Source organism: Gopherus evgoodei, chromosome 2 (genome assembly GCF_007399415.2).
Source record: "Gopherus evgoodei ecotype Sinaloan lineage chromosome 2, rGopEvg1_v1.p, whole genome shotgun sequence".
Lineage (NCBI taxonomy): Eukaryota > Metazoa > Chordata > Testudines > Testudinidae > Gopherus > Gopherus evgoodei.
Genome location: NC_044323.1, coordinates 8,447,646 through 8,468,128, shown reverse-complemented (window position 1 = coordinate 8,468,128; position 20,483 = coordinate 8,447,646). Strand labels below are relative to the sequence as shown.

Below are 20,483 nucleotides of genomic sequence, written 5' to 3'. Positions count from 1 at the left end.
ACAGCCACAAAAGTGTAACCTTTCTGTCCCTCTGAGTTGGCAGCAACAAGGGCCGGGTTCAGTATCCAGGGGTTCCGTTTCAACAGCACAATGCAAAACTGGCTCGAGCCCCAACCCAGTGACCTGGGACAATTACATATCACCCCCCCTCCAGGCACCTCTGAGAGGCAATACTTCCCCTCTCGCAAGCACGGAGTCTGTGTGTAGCAAAATCCTTTTAATAAAGGAGGGAAACAATGCGGCATTACATTGGGGAAACACCACAAACAGGACTCCTAACACAAATCATGAGCAAAAGACCCAAGTATGTTTTGGCAACGTCCTTTTCCCCTTAGGGTAAGTCCAATCACCTCAAAGTCCAACAACTCAAAAGTCTCTGTCCCTGGTCAGTGCCACCCCAGAGTTCAAAAGTTTATCTGCAGAGTATTAACCCCCCCCACCCCCCCACCCAGCCTGGGCACACAGGGTGTTAAGGGGCACCTTACGTGGGCTGAGGCCGACTGCCCCGCCTCTCCATCGAGTTCTGCTGCAGCCTTCACCACGAATGGCTCCGCTCCACCAGCCGCTCCGTTCCTCCATCCATCCCGTGAGCCGCTCCAGACACCCCCACAAACTGCTCCACTCTGCTCCACTTGCTGTTCCGTGGGCCGCTCCAACCGTCCCACAAGCTGCTCTGCTCCGCCAGCTGCTCCACTCTACCAGCCGTCCCATGAACCACTCCCGCTGTCCCCGCAAACTGCTCCACTCCACTCCAACTGTCCCGCAAACTGCTGTGCTCTGCCAGGCACTTAGCAATATATCTTCAGGCTCCCCCACTAGTTAACACGGCACTCAGTGATCTCAGCTCAGTAATTTTAGCTCTTTTAGTGGTTTCAGCTCTTCATGATTTCACCTTGTGGTAGGGGAGCCCCAGTGCTGGTGCACCATTGGCCCAAAGTGAATTCAGCTCAGCAGCCTCTAGCAAGACTCCTAGTGGAATCAAATTTAGCTCTGCTATTCAAAAGTGGAGAGAGGAGAAGATGCTATTGGTATGCCAGGCCTTAAAAAGGGGCCCATACCATCAGATACACACATCTATCCCCAACCTCTCCCAATTCACTGGGTTTTGGAACCCCTGTCCCTTGTCTAGCAAGTGATACTTAGTTGATGGTGAGATCCTCTGTCATAAAACAGTCTCATAGTCCTTCAACATAATCAGGGTAGCAATACTTTATTCCTCCTACCTCAATAACCGAGAACTTGGGGATCTCACAGCTGTCAAAGTGACCATTTTGGGCTGCCGTGGGCTCATGCTAGGCAGAGTGGGTTTGCCTATGCAAACAAGATCAGCCCCCTAAGTTCTTTTCCACACTTGCCATAATTCACCACCAGATGTCAGGGTAGAGCTCATCCTGACTCTGCTTACAAAAGTGTTTACCTGGCTGAAAACTAGACGAAAGAGGTAGATTCAGTGACATGCCCAAGGTTACACAAGAGTAAATGGTAATACTAGGAACTGATCCTAGGGCTTCTGAGTCCCCATTCAATGATTTAACCACTTGATGATCCTTCTCCTATGGCTTCAGACTCCATAAAAGCAGTGTATTAGAAGTGGATAGCAGGAAAAATAAAACCAGTGATATTCCTTGCAATAATTAATCTCCATTGTAATCCTATTGTTTAGCTTTAGGTCTTGTGCACTGGACAGTGAGTTTACAGTGCATTTATTTCACCTTCCAGGGCTGTTTTCCCCCCAAGAGGATGATCACAAGATTTACTGGTTTTCCCATGAGTTCAATAGACTGCTGTATTTGTAATTGTTCTGCTTTCTGCCTTTCAGGTTGCAGCGACGCACTCAGACTGCATCATCAGAAAGGAGCAGGAGGCCTGTCTGGAGAAAATCAAGAGAGCAAGTGCCCTCAATCCATGGAATGAGTCTTCCCCAGGTAAGTTCCAGTCTGGGATGGATATGTATGTTGAATGAATGCCTTCCAGAGTTTCCCTCTTATTACATGTGTGATCTGCCATGTGACACACAGAATATTGATGCCAAAGGATTACTAGAATATGATTTAGCAATTAAATTTAAATTAGCTAGGATAAACATTATAAGAGCAATTAACTGTCATGCTTCAGGGCAAATGCTGATGACCAGCCAAGGTCAGGAATATACTTCCTTCCATAGTACAGGATGACACAATAAGGTATATTTATGGGACTGATCCAGAGCCCATAGAAGTCACTGGAAAGACTTTTCAATAGGCATTGACTGGGTCAGGCTCCATGGGGTTTTACACCTTCATTTGGAGCATCTGACATCAGCCACTGTTGGAAATTGTATACGGGAGCATCGGTGTGTTCTGGAATGGCAGTTCCTATGTTTCTGTCTTCATTTCAGTAATAATTTGCATCAGTGGAGCACCAGATCAAAGGACCTCAAAAGTGCTTTACAGACATTAATCATATGCTACTGTGATGAGTGCCAGATTGATAGACAGAATCCTCCCACTACCTCAGAGCCACAGACAGAAAAACTGAGGGTCAGAGAGATGCAGATCCTGCAATGCAGAGGTGCTGAGCACTGTCTCCTTCTCATTGACTTCAGTGGGAGCTGTGGATTCTCAGCACCTCTGAAAGTCAGGCCCTCCATGACTCATCTGAAGTTGTAAAGCAAGTCACCAGTGGAGCATTACTGGAAGCCAGGCATCAATTCTAGGGCTCCAGCCAAACTCCTGGTGGTGGAATTTGGGGTGGAGGAGTATAAAGGCAGCACAAAATTGGCCAAACTGGGGAACATGGTGAAATCCTGATTGTGCCGCCTCTGCCTGGCCATATTTTCCATCCTGGAAGCAAGCGGGAGGATGCAGGAGCCTCTGTGTCGACTCTGTTCCACCAGAGTATGCCCTAAAGTGAGGGTGCTCCTCCCATGGTCGGTTCAGATGGCTTTGTGGGCAGAAATCTGCCAGGAGCACAATGCAAAGTAACCACACTAGAGGCTTGCAAACTGGCTCACGAAGCAGCGGCTGGACCCTGCTGTCCAGCGCCTCGCGAATGAATCAAATGGTTTGATGGAACCAGGGAGAGTGCACAGGTCAGGCCTTTCCTTTTACTCACAGGCTTCTCTCGTTGTTTCTGAGGGCGGCCCCTTCGCTGGCAGATGAGCCTCTGAATCATTAATGTGGGCAAGGGGGAGAATCTTTTGCTCCCCTGCAGAGCTATAGCAGCAGCTGATTGTGACTCTTGTTACCTTTTATTAACAATGAGCCAATTGGCTGTTGTTTGGATTCAGGAATTCAGAGAGCTTAGGGGCCGTTGGATCAGCTGGTCTCACCTCCTGACCAGCACAGGCCAGATAATTTCATCCAGTTGCCCCTGGTTCCTGGATCCTGACTCTCAGATCCTTGAACGTACAGACCAGCATATCAGGCCGTGCCCCCAGGCAGAGTTACAACTGAAGCCAATGCCACAAACTCTACTTCTCCTGGACTTTGCATCTGGCGAATCCATCCCTGACATGGGAGGGAAGCAACCCCTGCCTGCATGGCCTTTCTCTCTGCCTTACAAGTGCCTTGGCAACGGGGCCCAACTCCCCCCTTTCTCCTTCCTTAAGCATCTTTCATGGAAATCACCACAGGTGAGATCCCCCCAGCTCATCCTCAGCAGCACTGGGGAGAATGAGATCTTTTGTTGTCCCCTGATTGGCCTTGCTCAGTTTGTGACTCCAATTAGGGGGCATAGGAAGAGCTGGAGCGACTCACCCGAACAACCTGAGTGCAGTGGGAGGAGGAAGGCAGTGAGTGGGAATGGCCACTGGCACCCAGTGTGGAGTAAATTCCTTCACGAACTCTGTGTGTGTGTGTGTGTAACTTACTTTGCCACCTTCCGTCTGCCCCATTTGGGAGCCAGGGGAGGAATTGTGACTCTAGGGGTCACAATTACGCTAGCCTGGCTCAAGCTGGCTCTCTGCAAATAGCAATGTAGGCACATGAGTCCATACCTGCCTGGACCCCCTGGGTCCTGGGTGACTAGCCTGAGCCACCACCCCGTAGCCCTCGCTACACTGCTATTTTTAGTATGCTTGTTCGAGGAGAGCTACCGTGGGTATGTCTACACAAGCTTGGCCTCACACCCTCAGTTCCACATGTAGGCCTGATCTCCACTGCAAATGATGCCAGGATTGTTTTATGCTCAGCATATCTGCACTCGCTTCTAATCTAGCTGGTGCAGGTAACAATAGCACCGAAGGCATGGTGAGCATGGCCCCTGGTGGTGGCTAGCAAGCTGAGTACATACCCAGAATCCCCAGCAGGCTTGTTCTTGGGTAGCTAGCCCACCACGGTTACCTGTGCCAGCTTGATTAATGCTGGGGGGGAGGGCAGTGTTTTCTTACTCTCCCTGCAGACACACCTGTGACGGGTTGGATCACAGAACCCCCCCTGGGAGCTGCCAACTGATGTGCCAAGACTACCTCTGCTCCTGTTTTCCCTGACAGCTCGGGACTCCAGCACCCTCTTTTGCTGAGCCAAACACTCCCGTCTGTTCCAAGAAAGACCCAGGGGCTGAATTACTTGCCCCAAAACTTCAGGTTTACCCGAAAGCAGCTAACGGAAGTGTGCTTGTCTTTAACTCCCAGATGCCCAACTCCCAATGGGATCTAAACCCAAATAAATCAATTTTACCCTGTATAAAACTTATGCAGAGTAAACTCATAATATTTCACCCTCTATAAAACTGATAGAGAGATACGCACAGCTGTTTGCCCACCCAGGTATTAACACATACTCTGAGTTACTTAATAAGTAAAGAGTGATTTTATTAAATACAGAAAGTAGGATTTAAGTGGAACAAAGTAAGTCACCAAGCAAAATAAAATAAAATGCGCAAATGTATGTCTAAACAAACTGAATATAGGTAATCTCACCCTCAGAGATGCTTCAGTAAGTTTTTTCCTCAGACTGGACACCTTCCAGGCCTGGGCACAATTCTCTCCCCTGGTACATCTCTTGTTCCAGCTCAGGTGGTAGCTAGGGGATTCTTCATGATGGCTCTTCTCTCTCTTTGTTCTCTACCACCCCTTTATATATCATTTGCATAGGGTGGGAATCCTTTGTCCCTCTGAGTTTCTACCGCTCCTTACTGGAAAAGCACCCGGTTAAAGATGTATTCCAGTTCATGTGACATGATCACATGTCACTATATGACCCCCAAGCCTTCATTCCTCCAGCCTGACTCAGAGGAAGGCTTGCCTGCAAACAGAGCCCCAGTCCATTGTCCTACTGATGGGAGCCATCAAGATTCCAAACCACCATTAATGGCCCACACTTTGCATAATCACAATAGTCCCTCAGAGTTATATTTCATATTTCTAGTTTCAGATACAAGAGTGATACATTTATACAAATAAGATGACCACATTCAGTAGACAATAAGCTTTGTAATGATACATTACAAGAGACCTTTTGCATGAAGCATATTCCAGTTACATTATATTCACTCATTATCAAATTTTTATAAATCATATAGACTGCAAGATCACAACACCTTCCTTTGCAGTGTCAATGAGTTTATTCTCATAGACTCATAGACTCTAGGACTGGAAGGGACCTCGAGAGGTCATCGAGTCCAGTCCCCTGCCCTCATGGCAGGACCAAATATTGTCTAGACCATCCCTAATAGACATTTATCTAACCTACTCTTAAATATCTCCAGAGATGGAGATTCCACAACTTCCCTAGGCAATCTATTCCAGTGTTTAACTACCCTGACAGTTAGGAACTTTTTCCTAATGTCCAACCTAAATCTCCCTTGCTGCAGTTTAAGCCCATTGCTTCTTGTTCTATCATTGGAGGCTAAGGTGAACAAGGTTTCTCCCTCCTCTTTATGACACCCTTTTAGATACCTGAAAACTGCTATCATGTCCCCTCTCAGTCTTCTCTTTTCCAACTAAACAAACCCAATTCCTTCAGCCTTCCTTCATAGGTCATGTTCTCAAGACCTTTAATCATTCTTGTTGCTCTTCTCTGGACTCTCTCCAATTTCTCCACATCTTTCTTGAAATGCGGTGCCCAGAACTGGACACAGTACTCCAGTTCAGGCCTAAGCAGCGCAGAGTAAAGCGGAAGAATGACTTCTCGTGTCTTGTTTACAACACACCTGTTAATGCATCCCAGAATCATATTTGCTTTTTTTGCAACAGTATCACACTGTTGACTCATATTAAGCTTGTGGTCTACTATGACCCCTAGATCTCTTTCTGCCATACTCCTTCCTAGACAGTCTCTTCCCATTCTGTATGTGTGAAACTGATTGTTCCTTCCTAGGTGGAGCACTTTGCATTTATCTTTATTGAACTTCATCCTGTTTACCTCAGACCATTTCTCTAATTTGTCCAGATCATTTTGAATTTTGACCCTGTCCTCCAAAGCAGTTGCAATCCCTCCCAGTTTGGTATCGTCTGCAAACTTAATAAGCGTACTTTCTATGCCAACATCTAAATCGTTGATGAAGATATTGAACAGAACCGGTCCCAAAAGAGACCCCTGCGGAACGCCACTTGTTATACCTTTCCAGCAGGATTGGGAGCCATTAACAACTACTCTCTGAGTATGGTTATCCAGCCAGTTATGCACCCACCTTATAGTAGCCCCATCTAAATTGTACTTTCCTAGTTTATCTATAAGAATATCATGCAAGACTGTATCAAATGCCTTACTAAAGTCTAGGTATATCACATCCACCGCTTCTCCCTTATCCACAAGGCTCGTTATCCTATCAAAGAACGCTATCAGATTAGTTTGACACGATTTGTTCTTTACAAATCCATGCTGGCTATTCCCTATCACCTTACCACTTTCCAAGTGTTTGCAGATGATTTCTTTGATTACCTGCTCCAGTCTCCCGTTACTGTTTCCCCCTCCTCATTGAGCAGTGGGCCTACCCTGTCCTTAGTCTTCTTCTTGCTTCTAATGTATTGATAAAAAGTCTTCTTGTTTCCCTTTATTCCCATAGCTAGTTTGAGTTCATTTTGTGCCTTTGCTTTTCTAATCTTGCCTCTGCATTTTTGTGTTATTTGCCTATATTCATCCTTCGTGATCTGACCTAGTTTCCATTTTTTATATGACGCCTTTTTATTTTGTAGGTCACGCAAGTTCTCAAGGGTAAGCCAAGGTGGTCTTTTGCCACATTTTCTATCTTTCCTAACCATCGGAATAACTTGCTTTTGGGCCCTTAATAGTGTCCCTTTGAAAAACTGCCAACTTTCCTCAGTTGTTTTTCCCCTCAGTCTTAATTCCCATGGGACCTTACCTATCAGCTCCCTGAGCTTACCAAAATCCGCTTTCCTGAAATCCATTGTTTCTATTCTGCTGTACTCCCTTCTACCCTTCCTTAGAATTGCAAATTCTATGATTTCATGATCACTTTCACCAAGCTTCCTTCTACTTTCAAATTATCAACAAGTTCCTCCCTATTTGTTAAAATCAAGTCTAGAACAGCTTCCCCCCAGTAGCTTTTTCAACTTTCTGAAATAAAAAGTTGTCTGCAATGCAGTCCAGGAACTTATTGGATAGTCTGTGCCCCGCGGTGTTATTTTCCCAACATATATCTGGATAGTTGAAGTCCCCAATCACCACCAAATCTTGGGCTTTGGATGATTTTGTTAGTTGTTTGAAAAAAGCCTCATCCACCTCTTCCACCTGATTAGGTGGCCTGTAGTAGATTCCCAGCACGACGTCACCTGTGTTTTTTACCCCTTTTAGCCTAACCCAGAGACTCTCCACACTTCCGTCTCCTATGTCCATCTCCACCTCAGTCCAAGTGTGTACATTTTTAATATATAAGGCAACACCTCCTCCCTTTTTTCCCTGTCTATCCTTCCTGAGCAAACTATACCCATCCACACCAGCATTCCAGTCGTGTGTATTATCCCACCAAGTTTCAGTAATGCCAATAATGTCATAGTTGTATTTATTTATTGGCACTTCCAGTTCTTCTTCGAGTGATTGCTCACATCCATTCCAGTTAGGTGTGCGCGCCGCGCGTGCACGTTTGTCGGAAACTTTTTACCCTAGCAACTCCAGTGGGCCGGCAGGTCGCCCCCTGGAGTGGCGCCGCCATGGCGCCCAATATATATCCCTGCCGGCCCGCCCGCTCCTCAGTTCCTTCTTACCGCCGTGTCGGTCGTTGGAACTGTGGAGCGCGGCATAGCTGTCCTCCACGTCCCTAGCTCTCCTAGTTATCTATCGTTATCTATTGTTATTCTCTAGTTCTATTACAGTTGTTAAATAGTTTGTTAAGTTGATAGTTAAGTTAATTAGTTGTAAAGTACTTCTTCGCCGGGGGCTTAGCCCTTCCCGGCACCCGGCACCGGGCTCATGCCTGGTTCGCCGGGCTTCAAGCAGTGTGCGGCCTGCAAGAAGCCCATGCCTACCAGCGATCCCCACGAAGCGTGCCTGAAGTGCCTCGGGGAATCGCACAGATCTGACAAGTGCCGCATCTGTAAGGCCTTTAAGCCGAGGACAAAGAAGGAGAGGGATCAAAGGCTCCGAACTCTCCTGATGGAGGCGGCACTTGACCCGACGGCTTCGCAGGCCGTGGTATCGGCACCGGCACCGGATCGCTCCGGCACCGAGAAGACTCCTCGGCACCGACCCTCTCCGGCACTGGAGCCAGAGCCAAGGCCGTCGAAGTCTAATACTCCGGCCAGGCAGACCCGGCTAGAGCGCCCGGCCTCGACATCGGCCGCGGCGCCGCCGGCACCGTCAGCACCGTTGACTCCGGGCCCGGCGGGTCCGTTGAGTCCGGTGCCGCCGAGCTCCCCCATGAGACCTGGGGTTGAGATAGTGGTCCCATCCACACCGGAGACCTTCGCCTCGGCTCGGGACCTTATTGCCCTGACGGAGCCTACTCGGCTGCCACCCCCGGTACCTCCGGTGCGGGTCGCGTCCAGAGGCAAGCCCATGATGTCGGCACCGCCCGCAGACAGTCGTTCCCGATCCAGGTCCCGACGTCTTGGGCGCTCCAGATCCCGACGCCGCTCGCAGTCCCGACACCGCTCCCCTCAGCGGTACCGGTCGCACTCGCGGCACCGGTCGGCATCGAGACGGTCGCGGTCAGGCTCCAGTCGACACCGGCACCGCGACTCCAGGAGCAGGTCCCGACGCTACTCGCCGCACCGGTCGACCTCCCGGCACCGAGCTGGTGGCAGGTCCCGGTCCCGGTCTCGCTCGACCTCCCGGCACCGAGCTGGTGGCAGGTCCCGGTCGACCTCCCGGCACCGAGCTGGTGGCAGGTCCCGGTCCCGGTCGATCTCCCGGCACCGAGCTGGTAGTAGGTCCCGGCACCGAAGCGGCGCCCGGCACCGAAGCGGCGCCCGGCACCTTGACAGATCCCGGTCCCGGTCCCGATCCCGGCACCGATATGACTCCCGGCACCGGTCCCCGGCACCGAGACGATCCTCCGTGCCGGCCCGCGCAGACCCGTACTATCCAGGGTCGGCCCCACCGTGGCCCTCGAGGCAGCCGTCCGTATCCTCCCAGACGGACAGCGGCTATGCGCTGGGCACCGACCGGCAGGCGGCGCTGTTTGCTGATCCGCCGCTGCAGGACCAAGGCCCACAACAGTGGGGATTCTGGACACCCTGGGCGTACCATCAGGCCCAGGGCCCCCAGCAGCTCCCTGCTAGGCCGGCGACTGCGGAGCGTAGGGCCCCTGAAGCCTCCTTGTCTCGCCCCCCTCCCTCCCCGGAAGGGGACGAAGGGTCCAAACAGCAGGACTCCGCTGTGGCTCCGGAGACAGAGGCGAGGGCTGAGGAAGACCCTCAGTTGGACACTATTGTGCCTGGGGTCTCATCATCCTCCTCCGCGGATGAGGCGGTGGCGGGTACCTCCTCCAACAGTCCCCCCCCGCTGGATCTTAGGGCGCACCAGGACCTCCTCAGGCGATTGGCTCAAAACCTGAATCTGCAGGCAGAGGAGGTCTCGGAGATAGAGGACCCAATTGTTACCATCCTCTCTTCTGATGCTCCCACCAGGGTCGCCCTGCCCTTCATACGGACCATCCAGGCCAATGCCAATACTATCTGGCAGTCCCCGGCCTCAATCCCTCCGACAGCGAAAGGAGTCGAGAGAAAGTACATGGCCCCTTCTAGGGGCTATGAATATCTACATGTTCACCCCACTCCCGGTTCACTGGTAGTGCAATCGGTGAACGATAGGGAGCGTCACGGCCAGGAGGCTCCGGCCCCCAAGTCCAGAGAGGCCAGGCGGATGGACCTCCTTGGCCGTAAGGTGTATTCGGCTGGGGCGCTGCAGCTCAGGGTCTCCAACCAGCAGGCCCTGCTGAGCAGATATGCCTTTGATTCCTGGGTGGCAGTGGACAAATTTAAGGAGCTGCTGCCACAGGATGCTCGCCAAGAGTTCACGGCCATCTTGGACGAAGGCAAGAAGGTCGCACGCACGGCCTTGCAAGCCTCCTTGGACGCTGCGGACTCGGCTGCCCGTACCCTTGCGTCAGGAGTTACGATGCGTCGCATCTCCTGGCTGCAGGTTTCCGGCCTTCCGCCGGAACTCCAGCATACTATTCAAGACCTTCCTTTCGAAGGCCAGGGCCTGTTTTCTGACAAAACAGACCCCAGACTCAAGAGTCTGAAAGACAACCGAGTCGTTATGCGGTCCCTCGGGATGCACACTCCCGTGACGCAGCGTAGACCCTTCCGGCCACAACAACAACAACAACAGCAACGCAGGCCGTTTTCCCAGTTCCGCCAGCGGCAGGACCTTTACAGGCGCCGTGGCAGGAACGGGAGGCGCAGGCAGTCGGGGAACCAAGGGGGGCAGAACCAAGGCTCCTCAAAACCCCCGCCTGGTCCTAAGCCTTCATTTTGAAGGGGCGCTCGAGGGCGCAGTAACAGTTTCCCCTATGGATCCTTCCCCCCCCGTTTTCCAACCGCCTTTCGTTTTTCCTCCCGGCGTGGTCCCAAATAACATCGGACCGCTGGGTCTTAAGCGTGGTGCAGACGGGGTACCGCCTGCAGTTTGTTTCGTTTCCTCCTTCCCGCCCTCCTTCCTCGTCCCTCTTCAGGGACCCCTCTCACGAGCAATTCCTTCGGCAGGAGGTGCAGACGCTCCTCAGCAAAGGAGCTATAGAGGCGGTTCCCGAAAACGAGAAAGGCAAGGGGTTTTATTCCCGCTACTTTCTGATCCCCAAGGCCAAGGGGGGCCTCAGGCCTATCCTCGACCTGCGAGAGCTCAACAAATACCTCGTGAAGTTGAAGTTCCGCATGGTATCCCTGGGGACCATTATTCCATCCCTGGATCCGGGAGACTGGTACGCCGCCCTCGACATGCAGGACGCGTATTTCCACATTGCCATTTGGCCGCGCCACAGACGCTTCCTCCGCTTCGTTGTGGGGGCTCGTCATTATCAATTTGCGGTCCTCCCGTTTGGCCTGTCCACGGCCCCGAGGGTGTTTACAAAATGCATGGCAGTTGTCGTGGCGCATCTTCGGCGCAACCGTGTCCACGTGTTCCCTTATCTGGACGATTGGTTGATTCGGGGCACGTCGGAACAGCAGGTGAACAGCCATGTCCGCGTGATCACCGGCATGTTTGCGAGTCTGGGCCTCTTGATAAACACAGACAAGTCCACCCTGAGGCCCACTCAGAAGGTGGAATTTATCGGGACCGTCCTGGACGCCACTGTGGGCAGGGCCTCGCTGCCTCGGCAGCGGTTCCAGACCATGGCGGCGATCGTTCAACGCTTGCGGTCAGCCCCGTTGACGTCAGTGAGGACATGTCTAACCCTGTTAGGCCACATGGCGGCGTGCACTTTTGTGACCGACTACGCTCGGCTCCGCATGAGGCCTCTCCAGCTGTGGCTTATCAGTCATTACAGGCCAAGGCAACCGTTAGACATGTTAATCACAATCCCCCAGAAGGTCTTAGATTCCCTCGGCTGGTGGTTGGACCAGTCCGTATTGTGTGCGGGTCTTCCCTTTCACCCGTCTCAGCCCTCGGTATCCCTGACAACGGATGCCTCAGATCTAGGCTGGGGGGCCCACCTAAGGACCCTGCGGACGCAGGGCTTATGGTCCCAGGAGGAGGTGGGGTTACACATCAACATGAGGGAGTTGAGAGCGGTCCGCCTTGCTTGCCAAACGTTTTGTCATCAGCTTCAGGGTCGTTGTGTAGCCGTGTTCACGGACAACACGACGACCATGTATTATATCAACAAGCAGGGCGGCACCAGGTCCTCCTCCCTGTGCCTCGAGGCGATACGACTCTGGGACTTTTGCGTAGCCCACTCCATTCACCTCAGGGCTTCCTTCCTTCCCGGAGTACGGAACACGCTGGTGGATCGATTGAGCAGATCCTTCCTGTCACACGAGTGGTCCCTTCGCCCGGACGTCGCTCTCTCCATTTTCCGGAGGTGGGGTTATCCCCGGGTGGACCTCTTTGCGTCCAAGGGGAACAGGAAGTGCCAAGCGTTCTGCTCCTTTCAGGGCAGGGAGCCGGGGTCGATAGCGGATGCCTTCCTCATCCAGTGGTCGACCCACCTGTACTATGCGTTTCCTCCGTTCCCTCTGGTTCACAAGGTCCTCCTGAAGGTGCGCAGAGACAGGGCTCGTGTGATCATGGTGGCCCCGGCGTGGCCCAGACAGCACTGGTACACCATGCTGCTAGACTTGGCCGTAGCCGACCCAGTTCCCCTGCCCCTTCATCCGGACCTGATTACCCAGGACCACGGGTCCCTCTGTCACCCAGACCTGCAGTCGCTGCACCTAGCGGCGTGGCTCCTGCGTGGCTAACTGGTTCCGAGCTGCGCTGCTCCACGCCTGTGAGAGAGGTGCTCTTGAGCAGCAGGAAACCGTCCACAAGAGCCACATATTCGGCAAAATGGAAACGCTTCTCCTGTTGGTGCGTAGAGAGAAATCTCCGCCCTATGGAAGTTTCGGTATCCGAAATCTTAGACTATGTTTGGTCCCTCAAAGAACATGGTCTGGCCTTATCGTCGTTGCGAGTCCATCTGGCAGCTATCTCCACCTTTCACCCGGGTGCGGACGGTCGCTCCGTTTTTTCTCACCCGACGGTGTCGAGATTTCTTAAAGGGCTGGAACGGTTATTCCCTAACGTCCGTCCCCCTGCTCCAACCTGGGATCTTAACCTGGTGTTGTCCCGGCTCATGGGGCCCCCCTTTGAGCCGTTAGCTACTTGCTCCCTGCTTTACCTCTCTTGGAAGGCTGCCTTTCTAGTAGCTATCACCTCAGCTAGACGGGTGTCGGAACTCCGAGCCCTTGTGGTAGACCCCCCATATACGGTCTTCCACAAAGACAAGGTACAGCTTAGACCACACCCTGCCTTTCTACCCAAGGTGGTCTCAGCCTTCCACGTCAACCAAGAGATTTTCCTCCCGTTTTTTTTCCCAAAACCTCACTCCTCAGGCAGGGAGCAGCAGCTCCACTCGCTGGATGTCCGTAGAGCTCTCGCGTTCTACATAGAGAGGACCAAACCCTTCCGCAAATCCCCCCAGCTTTTCGTGGCGGTAGCGGACCGTATGAAAGGGCTTCCTATCTCCTCCCAGAGGTTATCCTCGTGGGTTACGTCCTGTATCAGGACCTGTTATGACTTGGCCCATGTCCCTACGGGCCGTGTGACTGCGCATTCTACCAGGGCGCAGGCGTCGTCGCTGGCTTTCCTTGCCCGTGTGCCCATCCAGGAAATCTGTCGGGCAGCGACCTGGTCATCGGTCCACACCTTTGCTTCCCACTACGCCCTGGTACAGCAGTCGAGAGAGGATGCGGCCTTCGGAACTGCAGTGCTCCATGCCGCGACTTCTCACTCCGACCCCACCGCCTAGGTATGGCTTGGGATTCACCTAACTGGAATGGATGTGAGCAATCACTCGAAGAAGAAAAGACGGTTACTCACCTTTGTAACTGTTGTTCTTCGAGATGTGTTGCTCACATCCATTCCACACCCGCCCTCCTTCCCCACTGTCGGAGTAGCCGGCAAGAAGGAACTGAGGAGCGGGCGGGCCGGCAGGGATATATATTGGGCGCCATGGCGGCGCCACTCCAGGGGGCGACCTGCCGGCCCACTGGAGTTGCTAGGGTAAAAAGTTTCCGACGAACGTGCACGCGCGGCGCGCACACCTAACTGGAATGGATGTGAGCAACACATCTCGAAGAACAACAGTTACAAAGGTGAGTAACCGTCTTTTCTTCCTGCCTATTACCCATACTTCTTGCATTTGTATATAGGCATCTAAGATACTGGTTTGATCTTGTCTCCCAGCTTTGCCCTGACCCTCCTTCCTCTCTGCCATTATAGCCTGTGCTCCCTCCTGTTTCCAACCCATCTCCCAGGTCTTGTTCCCCACTTACCTGTGGGCTTTGTCCCCATTGAACCTAGTTTAAAGCCCTCCTTACTAGGTTAGCCAGTCTGTGCGCAAATAAGGCCTTTCCCCTCTTCGAAAGGTGAACGCCATCTGTTCCTAGCAGTCCTTCCTCGAATAGCTCTGCTGCCTGCTAGCCCATATTTGGGGCAGATTATAAAGCCATAATCTAGGCCTATCTGATTCATCCAGCCCTGTGTGGTACATATTTCAGACCAGACTCTGCCACATTTATTCGTATTGAGTACTCCCTTATTCCACAACGATTCCTACTGCAATCAATAAGGCCGAAGGCGGCACATGAGCTGATTTTCAGTGGCACTCACACTGCCCAGGTCCTGGTCACCGGTCCGGGGGGCTCTGCATTTTAATTTAATTTTAAATGAAGCTTCTTAAACATTTTAAAAACTTTATTTACTTTACAAACAGCAGTAGTTTAGTTATATATTATAGACTTATAGAAAGAGATGTTCTAAAAAGGTTAAAATGTATTACCGGCCCTTGAAACCTTAAATTAGAGTGAATAAATGAAGACTCGGCACCCCACTTCTGAAAGGTTGCTGACCCTTGGGGTAAAGCAATATTCAGCATCACCAAACCTGGCCTTTTGTTCATAGTTATCAAGAGCCTCATATAAAAGACGAGCCCATTTCAGTTCTCGCTGCCCTGAAACTCCTCGTTTTGGGATACCTGCCTGCAGGTGGAGGCGGCCAGGGGCATTTGCAGTGCATTTTCATCTTTGATTGATTCCTTTTCCTTCCACTCACCTCAGCCAACCTGTTCTTCAGCTGGGAGAATGTGCTGCGCTCTCATTACTGGGCTAAAAAAATAAGGCTTATTAAAAGTGACAGCTGCTAGAGAAATGGACTGTTAGCTTGTTTCCTTTGGAAAACCGAGCAGCATAGAAAACACCTATGTGCATCTCAGAGGCAGATGGGAGAAAGAAGAAATGCGTTCTGACTGGTAAATAAACAGAGAGGGAGGCGAGGGGTAGAAACCTAGATATAGCCTTTGATTTCCCATCCAAACAAAGCCATGGAACAAAACCTACTTCACGAGTAATCCTCTATTGAAGGAAATCTCTCTTCCTGGAAGGGCTGAGTGTAAGGTCCTTGAGGCAGGGGCTGAGTTAGTGGGCATAGGGGCAGTTTATTTCATTAAGCCTTTGTTCTGTGTTTATACAGCACCTGGCGCAGTGGGGTTCTGGTCCATGACTGGGGCTGCGGTGATGCAAATAAATAATGGGGAGTTCTATGGAGCTGTTCCTTCCAGCCCATCCTCATGCTTTAAATCCTTCCCCCAAAGAAATTAATCCCATAGAAGTCAATGAGGGCTCTTTTTGCATGCTCCAGACCGCTCATATTAACTCAGTCCTCCCTCGCTTTGCCTCCCGCTGTGTTTGGCTCCTGCTTCCAGATTTGCAGAGGAGTTGGCTCCCCAGCCGGTCCTTAGGGCTCCCCGCAGCGAGCTGCAATATGTGCACAATGCTCACGCTGCAGCTGTCGCCACGGAGCCTTCAGATTAATGCTAACAATATCCTACCAAGCAGCCAGCCTGCGGATGCATTCATGCCTTGGCACAACAGATCTTCCCCCTCCTCTGGGTTATGTTTGCTGTTGTTTTGTTCTCCGCTGGGTTGTGTTTTTCTTCCCTCTGCTGCTTTGTGGTGTCTGTAAGTGCTTGGGAAACAATGGAGCTTTTCATGTTTATTTTACAGCCCCTCCATGATCGCTGCTTACTCTAAAGGGTTTTCAGTCTTTCAGGGGCTTTCATAAGAAAGAAAATAAGGCGAAATACTGACCCCGCCCCCTCATCCCTGCAGTCCTGGCCTCCCATGTGCAATGCCTGAATAAAAGGAGATGCATACACAGATTTTGAGTTAGGGCCAGAATCCTCCTTTAGTGGACTGTGGAGGGAGAGAAAATGTTACAGGGAAAAACAATGTAGGAGAATGAAGGGGAGGAGACAGGAGAGAAGGAAGGGCGGCCATGCACTGCAATGAGACCAAATGCTCTCCTACAATGATATCTCCCTGATTTCTGCCATGTTCCAGCCTCAATCCTAGAGCAGATTAGAGCAGCTTCCAGGCTGCTCTAACCTATGATAGCTGGCAACAGTCTACAGTCCACTGATCTCAGCCCATCACCCCTGCAGTACACTAGCTGAGAATTGGCAATGCACATCTGGACTCTGGCCAAACTCTCTCCTGCTCCCAGCATTCTCTATCCCATCTCCATCACCCGGGAGTTAGTGAGGATGGCGTGAGAGTTGCCTAGATTGTCTGTACAGCAACTGAAATGTTCCCCTTACTAGGGGAATACTCAGCAGGCCGGGTGCAGTTAGCATCTGACCTCTTTTTGCTGCCAGAATTGGAACAAATGGGCTAGAGCACACGACAGAGTCTGGCCCATGAGTCCGGCTGCAAGACATTTTAAAGTCTAAGGACCAAATCCTGCATCCTTTACTCACGTAGCTACAATGGAAACACTCATGTGAGTACGGGTTCCAATACAGATCCCTTAGGAGGTGATTTCAGTAGGGGCTGATGATGCTTAGCACTTTACTGGTTTGATCCCTTGGTTTAGTAATTACAGTTTCTGAAATAAAGTTCCTAGGTCTACCATGGCCATAATGCAGGTCTGTTCTGGGCCCACAGTGCACTGGATTCCATCTTTGTAGGGCAATGCCTGTCTCCCTGGACCTGCCATTCCAGGCAGGGGTCTACACTCTGCCTGTAGTACAACAGTCATGATACCTGCACTTCTTCAGTGTCCTTCATACCAAGATCTCAGAGGGTTTTATGACTGTTATATAGTAATACCTAGCTCTTACAGAGTGTTTTTCATCAGTAGATCTCAAAGCACTTCACAAAGAAAGTCCATATCATTATCCCCATTTTACAACTGGGGAAACTGAGGCACAAGGCAATAACTTGACCAAGGTCACCCAGCAGGCCCATGGAAGAGCTGAGAGTAAAACTCAGGCCTCCAGTCTAGTGCTTTATCCTCTAGGCCATACCGCCTCCTCACAGCCTTTCAGAGGTGTGTGTTGGGGACCGAGTGATCACATGACAAACAACCCTGAGCACAGCAGGTATACATCCGTGCATAGCAACACTCCACAACAGTTTAGCACAGGGACTGACTAGGAATACCCTAGCCAGTTGAAACTGCAGGGTGTATTTTAGTAGCCGTAATATTTGGAGAACACACCAGAGCTTATACTCCTTCCTTATCCGAAGTGCCCTGGGATCTTTCATGACCACAAAAAAGAGACACACATGACAGATGTTTTAATGCACTTCTGGGCTGCATCCAGGCACCATAGTGGCAGGCACGGTCTAAGAAGCTGAATGGAATAGGAAGTGGTCAGGGCTCTGGTTTTATGTCTCATTGTAAAATCACTCTTTAATTCTGGCTGCCCCAGTAAACTCTTCTAGCATGTGGCATGCTTTCCATCCCACCCTCACCTCCTGGTGAAATATTTAAAGGGACAGCTGCACATTTCCAGCCCCATCAGGTATTATCAACAGCTCTTTACTGGGCTATACATGTGCAGCAATCTTCCCCCGCAGGAGCATCACGCAAGCCAGAGCCCTGTTGTCATTTTAACGTAATAGAGTAAAATGAAAGGTGTGGGGCGGGGAAGAGAGAGTTGATCAGGTTGCACTTTCCCAAATGCAGCGGGTGAGCGAGTTTCACAGATGTGCGCTTTGAAAAGGAGCCCGTCTGGATGGGAAGATGGAGCCGGACTGCTGTGTTGTGCTGGAGAGGGAGAGTTTGCTCTCGTTTTTTTTTCCTGAAATACCTCATCAGTCTCCCATTCTTTCAGAGCTTTTGAGTGAGCTGTTCTTATTGCCCTCGCCAGCACTGGAGGGAAGTTATTTCATTGTGCATGCGCCTCCCTCCTTGTTGCAGCCGTGTGTGGGAATAACGTGACTGGAGTTGTTCTCCTGGCTATTAGCTCTTCAGAAGTGCTTTGGTGGTGTTAGATTTCTCTCCACAGCAGGGCAGAGCATCCACTGACAATCTAATACCAGGTTCAGAAGCATGGGGCTAGAGACTTGGGGTAAAACTAGGTGCTACATGATGCCAGACTTGGCAGATTCACTCTTATTATTCATACTGGAAGGGGTATAAACTCACATGAAGAAACATTCCACATGGACAGGTTATCCCATAATTGCCACCTGGAGTTTTTACTGCACCTTCCTCTGAAGCATGTGATGCTGACCGCTGCTGGAGACAGGACGCTGGGCTAGATGGATCATAGATCTGAGCCAATGTGGCAGATCCTATGTTCCTGCGTATTGCATTAACACCTAGTGGCCTCACTTACTGTCAGAGCCTCATTTTGTGATGGACTGTAAGACCACTCCCACATCAAATTGCCTATAGTCTAAATAGACAAGACATGTAATATTATTATCCCCATTTTACAGCTGGAGGATGGAGGCATAGAGAAATGATGTGACTTGCCCAAGATCTCACAGAATGTCCTGGCAGTGAATGGGACTAAACCCAGATCTCATGAGTCCTATTCCCTAACCACAAGATGATCATCCTCTCGATTTCACTAACCACTTTGTTGCTCATCTTCCATGGCACCTGCAGTGCTTCCATTGTTCTAGCAAGATGCCATTACAAGCAAGTGGAATGTGTGGTCATGCTGGTACACTCTGGGTACGAGAGGAACATCCTACTTGCATATATTTAGTATGATCAGCCTCCGTGCTGATATATTCCGCATGGATGCATTAGGTGTGTTCCATAGGAATGTAGGAATTCCCCTACCAGGCCCTGAAGAGGGTTTGGCTGGATATTCAGTTTATGTCCATTGTTGGCAATCATCTCACACCACCGAAGCTTTTAGTGATGGTCTGATTGCCGACCATGTGATCCCCAGCCCTGGAGTGCGTTCGTCGGTAAACATGCTTTGTAATTCATTAGCCCTTCATCCTAATAATAACTGACAGCAAATACAAACCCAGGCCAACCCTAGATTTTACTTGTAAATCGAACCCCTTGGATGAAGAGTCCTGTGCCAGTAAGCTTTTTGGGAAGGGGACTGTCTTTTTTTCCTGGGTTCATACTGTCCCTACTACAATGGAGTCCTAGCCCTGGAGGGGAGGCTCCTAGGTGCTTCTGCAATGCAAGTGATTAATAATAATGTGTGAAAGCCACAATATTATTTTACAGAGTCTCTTCTGAGACGATTTCTGCACTTGAATGGGCCCTGGCAATGAATAACAGAGGCATTTTGGGATGGTTTTTAGCAAGGAAGGCGCACAATTACTCCAAGCCAAAATGTATTATTAGCTAGTTTTTTTGTTAGAAAGGATTACACAAGGGCAAGGAGAAGACCGTGCATTAGTGCAGATGTTATTTATTATCTCTGATTGAGTGAGCGTGTAAAAGCAAAAGGGCTAAGGAAAGGGGAGAAGACACCGATGTATATGCTAATGATTCATGAGGACAAGACAAGCGTTGACCTTTTCAGTAATACCTTGGGCACTTCCTTTTCTTCTGCATGCACAGTGTGCTAAGTGTAATGGAATTGTGCAGATACAGGAAGACAGGTACTGAGAGAGTCTTAGCCGTCGGTGAGGAGCTGTATTACAGTGGGTTTGGTTTCTCAACATGTTCCTATATAGGGCCAGATTCCCTAGTCTGTTATGATCCCTCTATGCCACTCTGGTGGCATGAAGGAGCTATACTCTGGCTGCAGATTTCCAGCTGAGAATTCTCCATGTAAAGACATTCCCTGTTGATTGTAACTGTTCTGTATATCTGTCCCTTTTCCCCACTACATAGGGAGTGTGTGTGGGGTAGGAGTGGGTGGGGAGGACTCATGGGCTCCATAGGGATCCTACATCAGTGCTGAAACTTAGATCCAGCACTAGATAGCTCTAGGTAAGCTCAGGGCTAGCATCTGCCCTGAGGATGAAGGAACTGTGACCAGCTGCCTGTGCTGGAGTTCTGGTTCAGGAGAGAAGTTGATTAATCAAGTTCACAGTGAGCAGAGAATGGTGTGAATAGTGAGCTGAACCGATGCCCAGAACCCGGAATCTAAGTAATTGGTTTTACTATCATGAGTTTGGGATGGGTGGCAAA

The 20,483-nt window shown here is 50.6% G+C and overlaps 1 protein-coding gene across 10 annotated transcripts in view; it reads left to right on the top strand.

Annotated features, from left to right (window-relative positions):
• The window catches only part of ADCYAP1R1 (ADCYAP receptor type I), a 204,523-nt gene that overhangs the window by 80,831 nt on the left and 103,209 nt on the right, over nt 1-20,483 (top strand). For all 10 annotated transcript variants that reach the window (XM_030549961.1, XM_030549955.1, XM_030549959.1 and 7 more), the window contains exon 3: nt 1,820-1,925. In XM_030549961.1, coding sequence (XP_030405821.1) covers nt 1,820-1,925 — 106 coding nt within the window. The remainder of the gene's footprint in view (nt 1-1,819; nt 1,926-20,483) is intronic.